At 44.8% G+C, this 12,805-nt stretch overlaps 4 protein-coding genes across 4 annotated transcripts; all 4 read right to left on the reverse strand.

Moving 5' to 3' along the window:
• Positions 1 to 143: 143 nt before the first annotated feature.
• Positions 144 to 947, reverse strand: DFL_008380 (uncharacterized protein; the record flags this gene model as incomplete). Its single annotated transcript, XM_067638104.1, has 1 exon — positions 144 to 947. One exon carries the CDS (start codon positions 945 to 947, stop codon positions 144 to 146), a length of 804 nt encoding a protein of 267 aa, XP_067486027.1.
• Positions 948 to 1,318: 371 nt separating this feature from the next.
• Positions 1,319 to 1,837, reverse strand: DFL_008381 (uncharacterized protein; the record flags this gene model as incomplete). The annotated part of the gene is made up of 2 exons (XM_067638105.1): positions 1,319 to 1,740; positions 1,801 to 1,837. The coding sequence occupies 2 exons, from the start codon at positions 1,835 to 1,837 to the stop codon at positions 1,319 to 1,321; spliced, it is 459 nt and encodes a 152-aa protein (XP_067486028.1).
• A 4,660-nt stretch (positions 1,838 to 6,497) lies between these two features.
• DFL_008382 (uncharacterized protein) lies at positions 6,498 to 8,140 on the reverse strand (the record flags this gene model as incomplete). Its single annotated transcript, XM_067638106.1, has 5 exons — positions 6,498 to 6,620; positions 6,675 to 7,496; positions 7,562 to 7,672; positions 7,780 to 7,834; positions 8,022 to 8,140. The coding sequence occupies 5 exons, from the start codon at positions 8,138 to 8,140 to the stop codon at positions 6,498 to 6,500; spliced, it is 1,230 nt and encodes a 409-aa protein (XP_067486029.1).
• Positions 8,141 to 10,121: 1,981 nt separating this feature from the next.
• DFL_008383 (uncharacterized protein) lies at positions 10,122 to 11,906 on the reverse strand (the record flags this gene model as incomplete). The annotated part of the gene is made up of 4 exons (XM_067638107.1): positions 10,122 to 10,205; positions 10,268 to 10,854; positions 10,915 to 11,404; positions 11,550 to 11,906. The coding sequence occupies 4 exons, from the start codon at positions 11,904 to 11,906 to the stop codon at positions 10,122 to 10,124; spliced, it is 1,518 nt and encodes a 505-aa protein (XP_067486030.1).
• Between the last annotated feature and the right edge of the window lie 899 nt (positions 11,907 to 12,805).

The following is a 12,805-nucleotide window of genomic DNA, read 5'->3' on the forward strand; positions in this document are numbered from 1 at the left end:
CCGCACGACCCCTACTCAATCGATAGTTAAGCACCCACTTAGGTAAGCACTTAAGAACTCAAGTATGTAATGCACTTAATCCTGTTATAGTGCTGTTTTCAATTTTTTATATTCAATTATTTTATTCTATCGAGTCAAGTTGTTCACCGTATAGCGGGCTCCTTGTCTGAGATATCAAGCTTCTCGATTGCAACCCCAGCCGGTCCGTCCTTCTCTTTCCCCTCTTTCTTCTCTTCATGATGGCTCCCCTCATCCCTCAGAACATCTGCATTATCCTTCTGCTCCGTACCATCCTGCTCCTTCTCACCGCCTTCTTCGTCCCCAACCACTCCAACTCCACTTTCCAATCCCTCCGCAAAGTTCAAGACCCATTCCACCACATTACTCTTATCATTGACCTCAGCCTCATACACACAATCATGTCCAGCAGCATTCAACACTCCAGGATCGGCTCCAGCCGTCACCAGTGCCTTCACAGCCTGAATATGTCCATTCAAACAAGCCCAATGTAGCGGCGTATTCCCACTTTCGTTTGGGAAGTTCAATAGTGTATGTAGATACGGCGACGGAACCGTAATCGTTGTTCCATCCGATGTTATATTCGAAGTAGTAGTAATATTCGAAGACGAAACTTCAGGATGTGCAACCGGTGTGGACAACGGCGGTGGCTCTAATGATAATATGTACTCCACAACCTCGACATGGTTGTTCGCCGCTGCCATGTGTAGACATGTGTTCCTGCTGTAAGGGTCGACTGCTGAGGCGGGTATTTCGAGGGCATATCGGTTTAGGGATTTGGAGAGCTCGGATATGGTTTCTTTGAGGTCGGATAATTCGCCTGTACGGCTGAAGTAGAGGAGGTCGTCGATCGTGTCTTCGTCTAGAGTGGGTGGTGGGGGGGTGATAACTGGTTTGGCGGGGCCGCTTGAAGCAGATGTTGGAGCCATGGCTGTGGAATTTTTGAGAATTATCGATTGTCGGATGGTTATTACGAGAGACGATAGGCTGGTAGATAGGGCATAGGTATTGATTTGTGAAGGTGAAGCTCCTGCGCTTGATCTGGAATCTTGCCGGCTGAATATCAAATCGAAGGTTTCGAGCTTGTCGCACAGAATTTTTTACATTCCGCCGCACAAACAACACAACACATCTATAGAAACCGTCGATTTCTCTTAAAAGTCTCAAGATTAGATCCTCTTCTAAACTTCATTCGATTATAATACATGCGTGTGTAACGTTTCTAAGTCAAAATAACAAGTAGGTATCGGTCGTAGCACTAACAAAAAGGCAAGATCATAAAGAAGGATACAAGATATCTCTAATAATAATACGCCGTATCCTCTCTCCTCCTCCTCTCACGACTATGCTCACTCCTCCTCCTCGGCCCCTCAATCTCCCTGTGCCTACGCCTATGCCCTCCAACCTCAACCTCATCATCATACCCATCAGTTATCCCCTCATACCTCTCTCTATACATATCCTTAGTCTTCTCCCTAACTTCATCTCTGGTCTTCGATCTCGATCTATATTCATCCCACTTCTCTCTTCCTTTTGTTTCAATAAGCTTTTCGACTTCTGCGGCTGCGAATGCGGCTAGGAGTTCCTTTGCGAGAGCGTGGGAGACAGGTTTTCCTTGGGATTTTTGATGAGCTTCGAAGGCGTGGAAGGCGGCGAAGGCGGCGGCACCGGCTAGGAGTTCGTGGGAGCGGTTGCCTTTGTGTTCGTGGCGGTTATTTGAGTCTTTTGCTGTTTATCAGTAATAAATTTTTTAGGTAGATATATTCGAGGGGACGGGAATACCTTCGCTATGGTGATGATGATGATGATGGGAGCCCATAGTTTATAAGTTTGTAGTACTCTTCGAGTGTATGTGTCTAAAATCGACGTAGAAATTATTCGATTTTGAGCAAGTGTTTCTTAGATGTTGTTTGTAGCTCGGGTTTTAAGAATAAGCTGATAATAGCGTTTTAAAGAATATTCTTTCTTGTTCGACGATAGTAATCTTCGTAGGATATTTGATAGCTATTTCGTATCGTATATGGCAGTTTTAAATCGTAGTATAAATGTGTTTTACTCTGTTGTATTCCGAAAAAATGATGATATCGAAACTAAACCTCGACTCCCTTGCTCTTTATATACCTTTCCTTTCTCTATCAAAAAGCCCCTTATCTATCTATGACTCTTTCCAAGATTTAAGATTACCTATTTCAAATCCTAACTTACAAAGAAATATTAGGTACCCCGGATTATATGATCTCACACCCTCTCCAGAAACCGAAAGAACCAGGAGCTCAGTTCAAATCGAATATCCTCCGAATATCGCATCGATCTCAGAGTAAGGGGTACAAGCGCATGTATACGCCCCGAAGCCTTCTTTACTAATCCTTGGTCTGCTGGTCTATTCTGTCATTGCTTCGGTGGTCGGAGCTTATCTTTCTTGACTGAGTAGCTAGACCCTAGAACGGTATAGTCAAAAGCGCAGCTAGTTGATATCATGATGAAGCTAGAACGTTATAGGCCGGCAGTTTTTTTGTAAAAATCGATGCTAGAAGGACGTCACAGAAGCATTCGAAAGGGGTTAACTTAGATACCGGGTAGCGGGATGGCATTAAGGCTAACGGATGGATTATTCAGCGGTACATATTAAAGGGCGTAAAGATGTATAACGTTAGGTCTCTGTCCGAAGAATTGAAGCTTATCGGCCGGACTAGCTTGAGCTTGGCTGCAGCTGTCAGCTCTGAGACTTTTGGTTAGGAGCACATGCATAATGACATCATTGGTAATATCCTCATATTGGTACTTTTAGATCTAATTCTTTCTATCTCTCAGGGAATTCATTCTTTGGTCATATGACTTTCTTTAGATTAAGTCAAGTCCCCGGCGTCTTCCTCGGAAAATATCAAGTCATCCGGCCATAAAGCTAGGAGAGCTCTGGGGCTTAGTTACTCTGCGTTTTCTCTCTCGGATTCTTGCCGCAAGTTGGATAGCAGCGGAAAGACAAACCATTTTGGGATTACCGTCGACGCGACGGTTGATTGGTTAGGCTAGACGACAACCTTACCTTGATACTCCTACGGAGCAGGATCAAGACCGGTGTTGTTGAATATTTGAACTGATAATAACATGTAGCTTTTGAGAGTAATACGACAAAAAACAATGATAATCGAAAAACTGGAAGTGCGCGATGCGTAAGAATAAGGACGCCGAAAGGCTGAAATCAGAGAGGTCTATATGCTAACATCATAATGAAAAGACGGGAAGGCCGAAGGATACTGACAGAACACAATCGATAAAACAGAAGAAAATCAAACGAAACAAAGCAATGCGAGTGAACGATCATGGTGGAAGAAGGTGGAACAAATTAGCCAAATATTAAGCAATCGGAAACAGGACAGTCAAGAAGAAGACAATAAAATGTAGGAGAAAAGTGCAGCAATTACAAATGAAAACTTGTGCCCCTTTGCATTCCCTCTCTTGTGAAGTATATATACAATCTGGCTAAGTCTTAACCGATTGATCCGTCGTTTTTTATTTCTTCCATTTATTATGGAATTCGGTATATATGTATCTTTATTTCTTAAGATATTTATTTCTTCAGGTATCTCTCTGGTTTTCTTTTCTTTTCTCTTTCTCTTTATTTTCCCCCGTCGCTCTTTCGCGACTTCGGTTTCAACGCTTTCGTGGTCTTTTTCTAATCCAGTAACACAGCTATATATATGTACAGGCATCAGCACTTTGTGGCACCTGGTTTATAGTTTCGGAAGGGTGTTTCCCTCCCGGGGTCAGAAATATAATATAACTAAAGAAGTATCATACTTTTAAACCTAATAAAGCACAAAGCGCTATGCTCCTACTACCAGCTGCAGAGCATCGCGCCCGCGAGTTTGAAAATACCAGCGGAGGAATTGAGCAGGTCTATCCCATCCTACCAACTCGAGAACAGAAATACAGGCGCGGACAGGATGGATGTCGAGCCTATAATCGTACTCCTGGAGATGTGTTATGACATAAACCTCTTCTTGATCGCTCCGTAGCGGGAGAATGTTGAATTCTATGTTCATGAGAACCTTCAGCTTGGTAGAGAACGAGCCGAGTATTTTCGAAACGAGTCGATACCCCCAGCGGCAGAATCCGGCGGGGATGTCGAGGATAGATGTGAATAGCTTCCGAGCGTGCCCGGTCTCGGGTACCGCCGTGCTGCTGTTTGTTGCATTTATTTGGCAGGCTGGGTGGGTGACTGTCGCCGTCACTGTAATAATGCTGTTGGCGGATATAAGCGCCACTGGATTTGAACCTGGGGTGGCTACGGGATAGTCGACGCCTCGAGCTCGTTCCCAGACTACGGGATAAGTTTCTGCTAGTGTTGTAATTATCGGTTGACAAGATGCCTTCTGGGTGTCATAGTATAAGCTAAGCCCGAGGCAGACAATAATGCTACCAACACACGATATGCAAATTGCAAGGATAATATACATCGACAGACTAAAATTGTCTCGCTGGGCGTGCGGAAACATTTCGAAACCTTGGAGGTATAAATGATGTTAGTATTCTCGGTAAAGTACATGGGTATATAAGACGTTTTAGTTATTTGTTATGTAATATTGTATTGTAATATAAAGAGTATAAACTTTAGGTCACAGATTTAGATATCTGTTCACCAGAGGGAAAGGATTTAGGTTTGTGAAGATAAAATGGGAGACCAGCTTAAAGGTCTCAGACGGTTTGCCACACTTTATATACTATTGCCATTAGCGCAGTAGGCATGACTCCAATTTCAAGAGTTTCAAACATTCAACGTTTTTAATACAAAGTTCCGTGCTGACATGGCTCTGGTACACGTCAACAATGCAAAGGTGACGTGGCAGAGGTTCTCACTGACGTGGCATAGGCCCTTACTGATGTGATGTTGACGGTCGAGCTCGAGGAGGAGGAGCACCGACGTCGACGAGGAGCGCTACTTTCAAACATCGAGTCGCCGACGCAGAAGTTCGTTTTATGAAACCACCACAGAAATATTACCTCAAGAGGGCTCTTTACCCAAAATAAATCTTATATTTAATGGAGGGTTGACGTGGCCAGCAACCTATCCGCCATAAAGAAAAGGATTTCTAGAGTGTATAAACCCAGAGATGCCCCCAGACGAAATGCTCAATACTTCGAGGTCCGAACCGGAGCTCTATCAACCGCGAAGGAATAATAATATTATCTGAGGAAAAGTCCACAAGGGATATGAGTTTCTATTAGATTCTTAGGCATGCCTGGGCACTAAGTCAAACTTCTGTGGGTTGCAAGGCTGAAAGAGTTCATTTAAGCGCCCGCGATTTCCACTGAATACAGCTCTGAAACTGTTGTTTAGCGAAGGGTTTTAAAAGGAGGGATTCTGTTGAACCTTTGATATTTAAGATATTTGAAGCGTCAATATGAATATAATATCGAATTAGCTTGGGGAGAAATTTTGTGAAGAAAAAAGTTCACCAGCGGAGGGCGACGAGGCGAATTCACGAACATTCAAAACAGATCGACAGATACGACCAACGACACCGCTATCCCAAGAGCTCTCCTACATCTCCAAACCGCCCCGACATTCCCCCAAGCCCGTCCTTCTTGCATATCCCCTTACATCGCCGACGCACCTTTTCTCAAATATCCGGATGGACAACTCGCCCTTCCTGAGGTTATAATTATACACATGGACACGACTGATAAAACAGGCTCTTGGACCCGACTATCCCGACCTTTCAGAGAAGCGATATCGTAAAACAAATCGAAGACGACTTTCAACTTTTGTTTATTTACTTATTTTTTTCTTGAGAAGGGGCGCAGGGAACTCCGAATCGGCACAGATATTCGAATAGATTCTACGAGGTTCTTCGACAAGCGAGGTTGCGTTAACGCGGAAAAAAGCGATAGCAGAAAGGAAAATTTCAGGAAAAGGGCGAGAAAAGGAAATCGCCCCAATACACTTTTTGAAGGAAAAAAAAGGAATCGTTCGGGAGATGGTAAAGTGGAAGGACTTGGGGCTGCTTTGGCCTACGCAGAGAGTCCTATTTGTTTCTATTAAAAATCCAACGCTAATTCGCGTTGTTGTTGCTGTCTGCTGATCCATGGCCAAAATTCAAGCTACCAGACCAAATCCGAGCGAGGCTATTCTACGTAGTGCTGGGATCGAAATGTGAACCCCTAGCTGAGCTACTAAATCGAAAGCTAGCTTTACTTGTAATGTATTTGAATAAGCATCATTTAGTATACAGTCCGCCGCCCAGAGTGCGTATCCGAAAAGCCAATAAACCGATAACAATGCCGTGTACAATCGATAAACAAGAATATAATACACAAAGATGCCGCCCGAACCCATTTTGAAGCTTTTCCTAGTCTAGGCACCTTGCCCATTCAATTCGTTATCAAGGCTATAATATTTTCAGTGGAGAATCCTGAAGTTTCTACAGTCTAGTCGTCACTACCATCACCCTAGGAGTCCGTCGTTAGTACATTTCCCCTTACGATGAAGGTCGAATAGTTGCTTCGTCGTCACCAAGAGCTCTCTCATCGTCAGAATCGGACATGATGGCACTATCATCGCCATACTCATCGACTCGGTATATGAAGAACTGTACGAAAATCTACGCCATAGCTGTTAGCCCTAGCCGCGGGAAAAAAGTACCATATCAACTTACCACAAAATCCAAACCCAAAGTCCCCAGACTTCCCAAAAGCCAACTCGCATTCACGGCAATATACCTCCAATATCCTTCTCCGTCTTCCACCCTTCCAGGCTTGTAGGCCAAAATACTGATCACATACGTCACATTCCCCAAACATGCGAACAGGAAGAACAAAAATGCAACACCTTCGCACGACCTTCGCCGGTAGTTTAGAATGATCTGGGGAATTCGAGAACCGAGATAAAGTACTGCGCAGAGATATCCGAAAATCTGTCCGTAGAAGGAGAACTCGAGAGGTTTATGCTCGGGGATATGTGGATCCTTCGTATCTCCCTTCATAGGGGTGAGGTAGTACCCAGCTATTCCGGCGAGGATAACGAGCGAGATGGCGATAGCGTCGCGAAGAATTGACTTCCAAAATTTATTACCGTTCCGGGTTTCTTCACGGGCATTCCCCGTGCCATCAAGATCTTGGGTAGAGCTACTGCCAACCGGATACTCGCCATTGGTATAATTCTTATGTATACTCTCCGGACGGGATGGAGGAAGGCTGTGCAAAGGGTTTGCGGGCGACAAGTGGTAGGCATGGTCCGCTAGGATGGAGAGACTGCCGCGACGTTCTTCGACGCAGAAATCGGATATCGTACGAGAAAGAAGAGGTGATTCTTCTGTTGGGCCATGCTCTGAAGCTGCTGTACCAGGACGAGAGGGTTCGTGATGATACCCGTTGGCGACGAGTGATTCTGCCTGAGGTTGTCGGGCGTAGGCACGGTAGTAGAGGCATTGAATTAGAAGAACTATATCGGCAAATGTGTAGTATATCGCCAAGATAAGCTAGGGGTCGCTCAGTTAGCACATTCTACGATTAAGTTGGTGTACAACGGGGAATGATTCTATACCATGGTTGGTATAACACCCTGCATTATCCCACCGAGGACGTTGAAGATATCTCCAAGAAGCCATAGTATCAAAAATGTTAACGATAGACCTTCTGCTGAACCTCGCTTGAACTATGCGCATAAACTTTGTCAATAAAGATGTTCCGCAAGAAATATTGCGCGTACATGTCGCGCAAAAAGCAATGAAGTAGCATCCTGGGAGTCTATTCCAAACTCACATTCTCGACAATCTGCGGTGTAAAAACCACAAGCCAACAGGCAATCGATACCGATCTATTCCGCACCACAATCGAATCCCTCCCGTCAGCCAACAGAGATCCCCCGAAAGAAATGACAATTCCAAATCCACGTATTAATCCCGGCCGGAGATGTTATGTTACAACCCAGGGTTTTATATTTTCGCGGCAGAGGAATATAATATTATAGGCTGGGTGATGATTCGCTATTTGTGTTTTCCTACCCTGTAATCCCGCTGATTGCTTCGATGCTTAATGAAATGCTTTGCGAGGGAGGATATGTTGCCGCTGTGTAACCGTCCCCGGCCGGAGGTGCGTCGAAATGGTTATTTGGCATGAACATCGTGCCGACTATAGTACGTCCTCCGAGGGTATTTAGAGACCCCCGAGACGGAATCGGTTACGTCGAGACGTTCCTTCGCTGGTTCAACGAGTCGAATTAATCCCTGGTGTTGAGACTTTGGTGATGACGCCCGAGGCTCTGTCTGAAGAATCACAAAACAATTCTATATTTGATCGAGTTCGCAAATCCCACGTGGTTCTGTCGATAAGAGTACTCCGTAAACTATGTATTTTAATCGAAGCAATTATGCCTACGGAGGAAAAAAAGGTCCCCAAGAATGCTTGTGGTCGACGATGAAATCTGTTCCTGGCAATCAGCATGATTCCTAATTTTCTTTTCCGAAATTCGAAACCAATTGCGACTTGAAGGGGCTAATATGACGTCGTTTGTTACCTTGACCAAATCGAAAACACCACTGCAGTATTAAATTATCATAAAGATATCGATATCGCTTTCCTTTAGAAACGGCCTTCTTCGAAAAAAAGAAACGTAGATGGTATGGAGACTGAGCTCTAGTTGTACCACAAGTGAGTCTTTGGATTACTAAGTTGGCACAGGAAGAAAAAATTCAACTCCGTTCGCGCGCCAAATTTCAAATCGCCGAACTTCCACGCAAATCCTCGACCAGAGATAGTCTAAGACTACTACCAAGGCCCGAAAAAATAACGCTAGAGTAGCATGCTAACAATGCCCAAGCAAAACATTTCCACAGCTGAAATTCAAGGGGGTATGAAAATTTTTCTCTCTTCGCGATGGCAAACCACATAAACCAACTAGCTCGAGCCATCATGCGGTGACATCCACAAGAAATCCGGGGTAAAAGAAGAACCGGATCCAGTGCGAATGACCGCCCGATTCGGCCTTAGTCACAAAATGTATGCACTATTGTCCTAGCTTCTTCGTTCCAAACCTGCACAGAAGGCAAGGATTCCCCGCATCTCAAATTCATAACGCGCAGCTGTCATGCATCGTTCGGGGAATATGCTTGGACGACAGGCCGGCCGGCTGGTGGGGGTGTCACTTGAACGCGATGCCCAACCAACCATAGTTCGTTCTCACCGGAGAGGCGGATTCGGGTGTCTCTCGTTCGAAGTAAATTATATTATATTATCGGGGTACCCGAAAGGATTCAGTTCTTGCTTGAATGATATGATTTGGTATGGAATGTTGGTAATAATGGATAATTTAAATCGCTGGATCTCTACAGGATCATGCCACGAACCGCAATATAATATCCAGCAAATCACGATATCGTCTGCGCAGTATCAAATCAGTCTGCAACCGATATTGCAATCGCTCAGGCACTAATTTAACGACTGAGTTCTCGTCCGATTCAGAATTGCTTGGGGGGCTTGGTATGGTAAATGTATTCCTTAAGGCCTTCCCATTGATTTGTTATATTTTGTAGCGGTATACGTAGTTCGAAAGGAATGCCATCCCATTAAGCACAAAATTTTGCCTCCAGATCTCCCACGCATTAACTTTTGAACAATTCCATCCCATCCGGCTTGTATTTGTTGAAACTATTTTTGTTTTTTCTAGTCCGCCATGCAATCTTTTTAGAAAACAAAGGCTTTGCTCCTTGCTCCTTTCCCATAAAAGCAGAGATGAGACAAATGTACCGATACCGACATAAGAAAATAAAAGAATAAAACTAGAAAGGATAAAAAAAGAGTAGGAAGAAAAAGAAACAGGAGCAAGCGCTGTAAAATACAATCAACATCTCTCCAGAAATCCCTCTCGCTCGTAAATATAATGGATCTTTGCATGAATAGAAAGTGACGTAAAAAAAATTGCCTCAGAGAAACTGAGAGGCAAGCCATGAATCGAAAGCCGTAACGCTGGAAAAACAGAACTCCGGGTTCTCGCCCAGGTAGTTTGTGCAGTATCAAGGAAAGAAAGGAAGAGTAGATTAAACACCATAGTAAGAAAAAGAGTCGAGATGAGGTATTACAATAGCCTATGTAATAAGAAGTCTGTATTAGAAGACTGTACCGTCGGATAGTATCATTATTGGTGGCTCCCTAGTATTCGGCCGGGAGACTTCCGCAAGCTCTCGTCCTCCCTATTAACATCACAGTTAGACGGCTTTGTGCTAGAGTAAAATGTTTCGGCTCGGGATCTCACCTTCCAAGTTCCTCCTTCGAGCATCTGTGCCAGGGTCAAAGCTTCATGTCCTTGCAATCCTAGCATCTCGTTGACGTCCGGCAGCAGCTTGTCAAGCAACTGAACCGTGAGAGCCCTCCATTCAACGATGACATCGTCCTCAGCTGAAAACATGGGAACGACTTCCACGCTAGGCTGTCCTTCCTTTTTGCTATTGGCGTGATAGGCGTCAAGACCACGCTTCATATGCTGCGGTTTCAACGTAAGGAGACCAGTATCAATGAACAAGCCGCCATTCCTATACTCTGGAAGTCCCGTAAGAAGATGTTCGCCGACCCACTGGATACCCATCAGCTTAGACATTGGAACCATGAGGGAGTAAGTCAGCCATTGGGTGATTTTGTGGAAAGGAACTATTCGTTCCCAATATTGCCCAGGAGGCATTGTGCTGCATTGCCAGGCGTCGCCGAGCGAACAACCGTCGAGCTGTGTTCGAGACTGTGGCCAAATTGGAGTGAGGCCTTCGCAGAGCACTGTCCAGAGCGTGGGCACCAAAACATAAGGTTTCCCGTCAACATCCTTAGTTGTCGAGTGGTTCAAAAGGTAGTCTAAGTCAAGTGTTGTTAGTCTATCCGTTACATCAATCTACTCAAGACTAGTATCCTTACCAAGCATGTTCCCAGGTCTGTTATCTGGTCCAAAGTACTCTTTGTTATCCAAAGCTTGGCCTAACTTTCTTAGCAATCCTGCTCTTCCATGAAGGCCATCAATTGGGTTTGTTGCAGTTATTTGCAACCCCCTTGCCAGTGAATCCGGCATTAGAAGCTTCAGTGCCGACCCGTCTACTCTGTATGGATTATGTGGGTCGCTTGAGAATAAACCGTCCTTAAACATGTCCATGCTAGCAACGGCTAATCCTTCACTTCTCCGATAGAATCTTCCATTGTCTTTTGACTTGTAGGCCCATTTAGTCCCGGCACCAGCGTCGAGCAATACTGAAATCAAGAATAAGTCTATCAGACGCTTTGTTTTTTCAATAGCATCCACATCCGGCCCGAATGTCGTAATTAACAAGTCGACGCGTTTCCTCCCGCCGACTTCAAAATGTTGCCATCGCCCATGCGGCGGAATAGTGTGATAGTCTGGTGCATAGTCTCTCTACTCATCCACCAAAATGTCAACATTCAATTCTACGAAGGTCAAAGGCACAAACGAATGCCAATTTCTTCGGGGTTGCACGTAATGACGAGTATATGTTCACTTGAAATTTTGCATCATTAACAGAGTCTAAGAAATTGCGTACCTTGATAATTGATACCACGTAGCTGACTGTCTCTTCCCACTTCGTCTTATCGAAGGTGAAATTTGTCAATTGTTGTTTGATGGCTGCGTCCATAACGCACTTCGTTCGGTCTCGAACAGCGTAGAGACTTCGCAGGTAGGCTACTGGGTCTCCGTGAGGGTTTGGTGGTGAAGGCAGTGTCATAGATGCTGGGATCGTATCCAAGGCACCATTCCCATTGGCAAATCCTATTTTCGACCCAGGTGTTGTTGGAGATTTGACAGAAGAATTAACGGATGTAGAAGAGCCTTTTCTGTTAACATCAGGCGAGGAGAGGGAGTTCGATTTCGAACTGCTCCTTTTGCTAAAGAGACCCATTTTTCAAGTTGAATTTTAGAGCTGTGGTCCTCGGTTGACAGACTTCTTGAATATCGGCTCGGTTTGGCCAATTGTAAAATCCCAATTCGGCTGTCGTTCCTGGACTCGCTTTTCGTTGACAGACGTCGTGTTGTCTACAAAATCCGGATCTTCGAAAATGATATATTGAGTCTAAAGATGTCGTTCGATGCCTTAACCTTTTGTATCTATTTCACGGTTGTTCCAAGATGGGGCGTCAAAGCGAGAGGAAGGTGATCTGATATCGAGCAATCGCCCAACTTTCCAGTTAGGAAAGTAGAAACCGGGTCGCGTGGTGGTGGTCCCTCGCCTAAGCAGACTTGGATGCCTGGCTTGAATCACGAATCCAACCGGGGGGGTTTCTGTTTGTTCCTGTTGCAAAGGCTTAGCGCTGCAGCTAGATAAAGATCTCGTAAGTATAACTGAATCGTACAACAGGAGAACCCTGGATTTGAAATTTCGGAAAGAACGATATTAAGACTCAAGGGGAAAGGTCCATCTCTTCTGCCTGCCTAGAGGGCTGACGTCGTTAAGATGGTATACAAAAGTTGTAACCGTCTAACGAAGAGTTTATATTATGGATTCCTCTAAGCCGGTGAAAGGGGATTCAGCTTTGTCGACGTCGCACAGACCTCGACGAGCTAGCAAGGGTAAAGAATAAATGTGCGAACCGTCTTAAACCCGAAATGGCTCGGATGGTTCAGTGGAGTTTGGAGAAACTGAGTCTTCGATCAAACTAGGCTGTCTGAAAAAGAACCAGGTTCGGGGTTCGATAACGCCTTGAATGTTTGATATCAGGATCGACCGAGACCCGTCGACGTCGACAAGCTTGCATAATAAAGAGGCAGACAGGAATTGCAAACCAAGAAAGGGGTAGCTTA

The sequence above is a fragment of the Arthrobotrys flagrans genome (assembly GCF_004000055.1).
Source record: "Arthrobotrys flagrans strain CBS H-5679 chromosome Unknown unitig_1, whole genome shotgun sequence".
NCBI classification, from domain to species: domain Eukaryota; kingdom Fungi; phylum Ascomycota; class Orbiliomycetes; order Orbiliales; family Orbiliaceae; genus Arthrobotrys; species Arthrobotrys flagrans.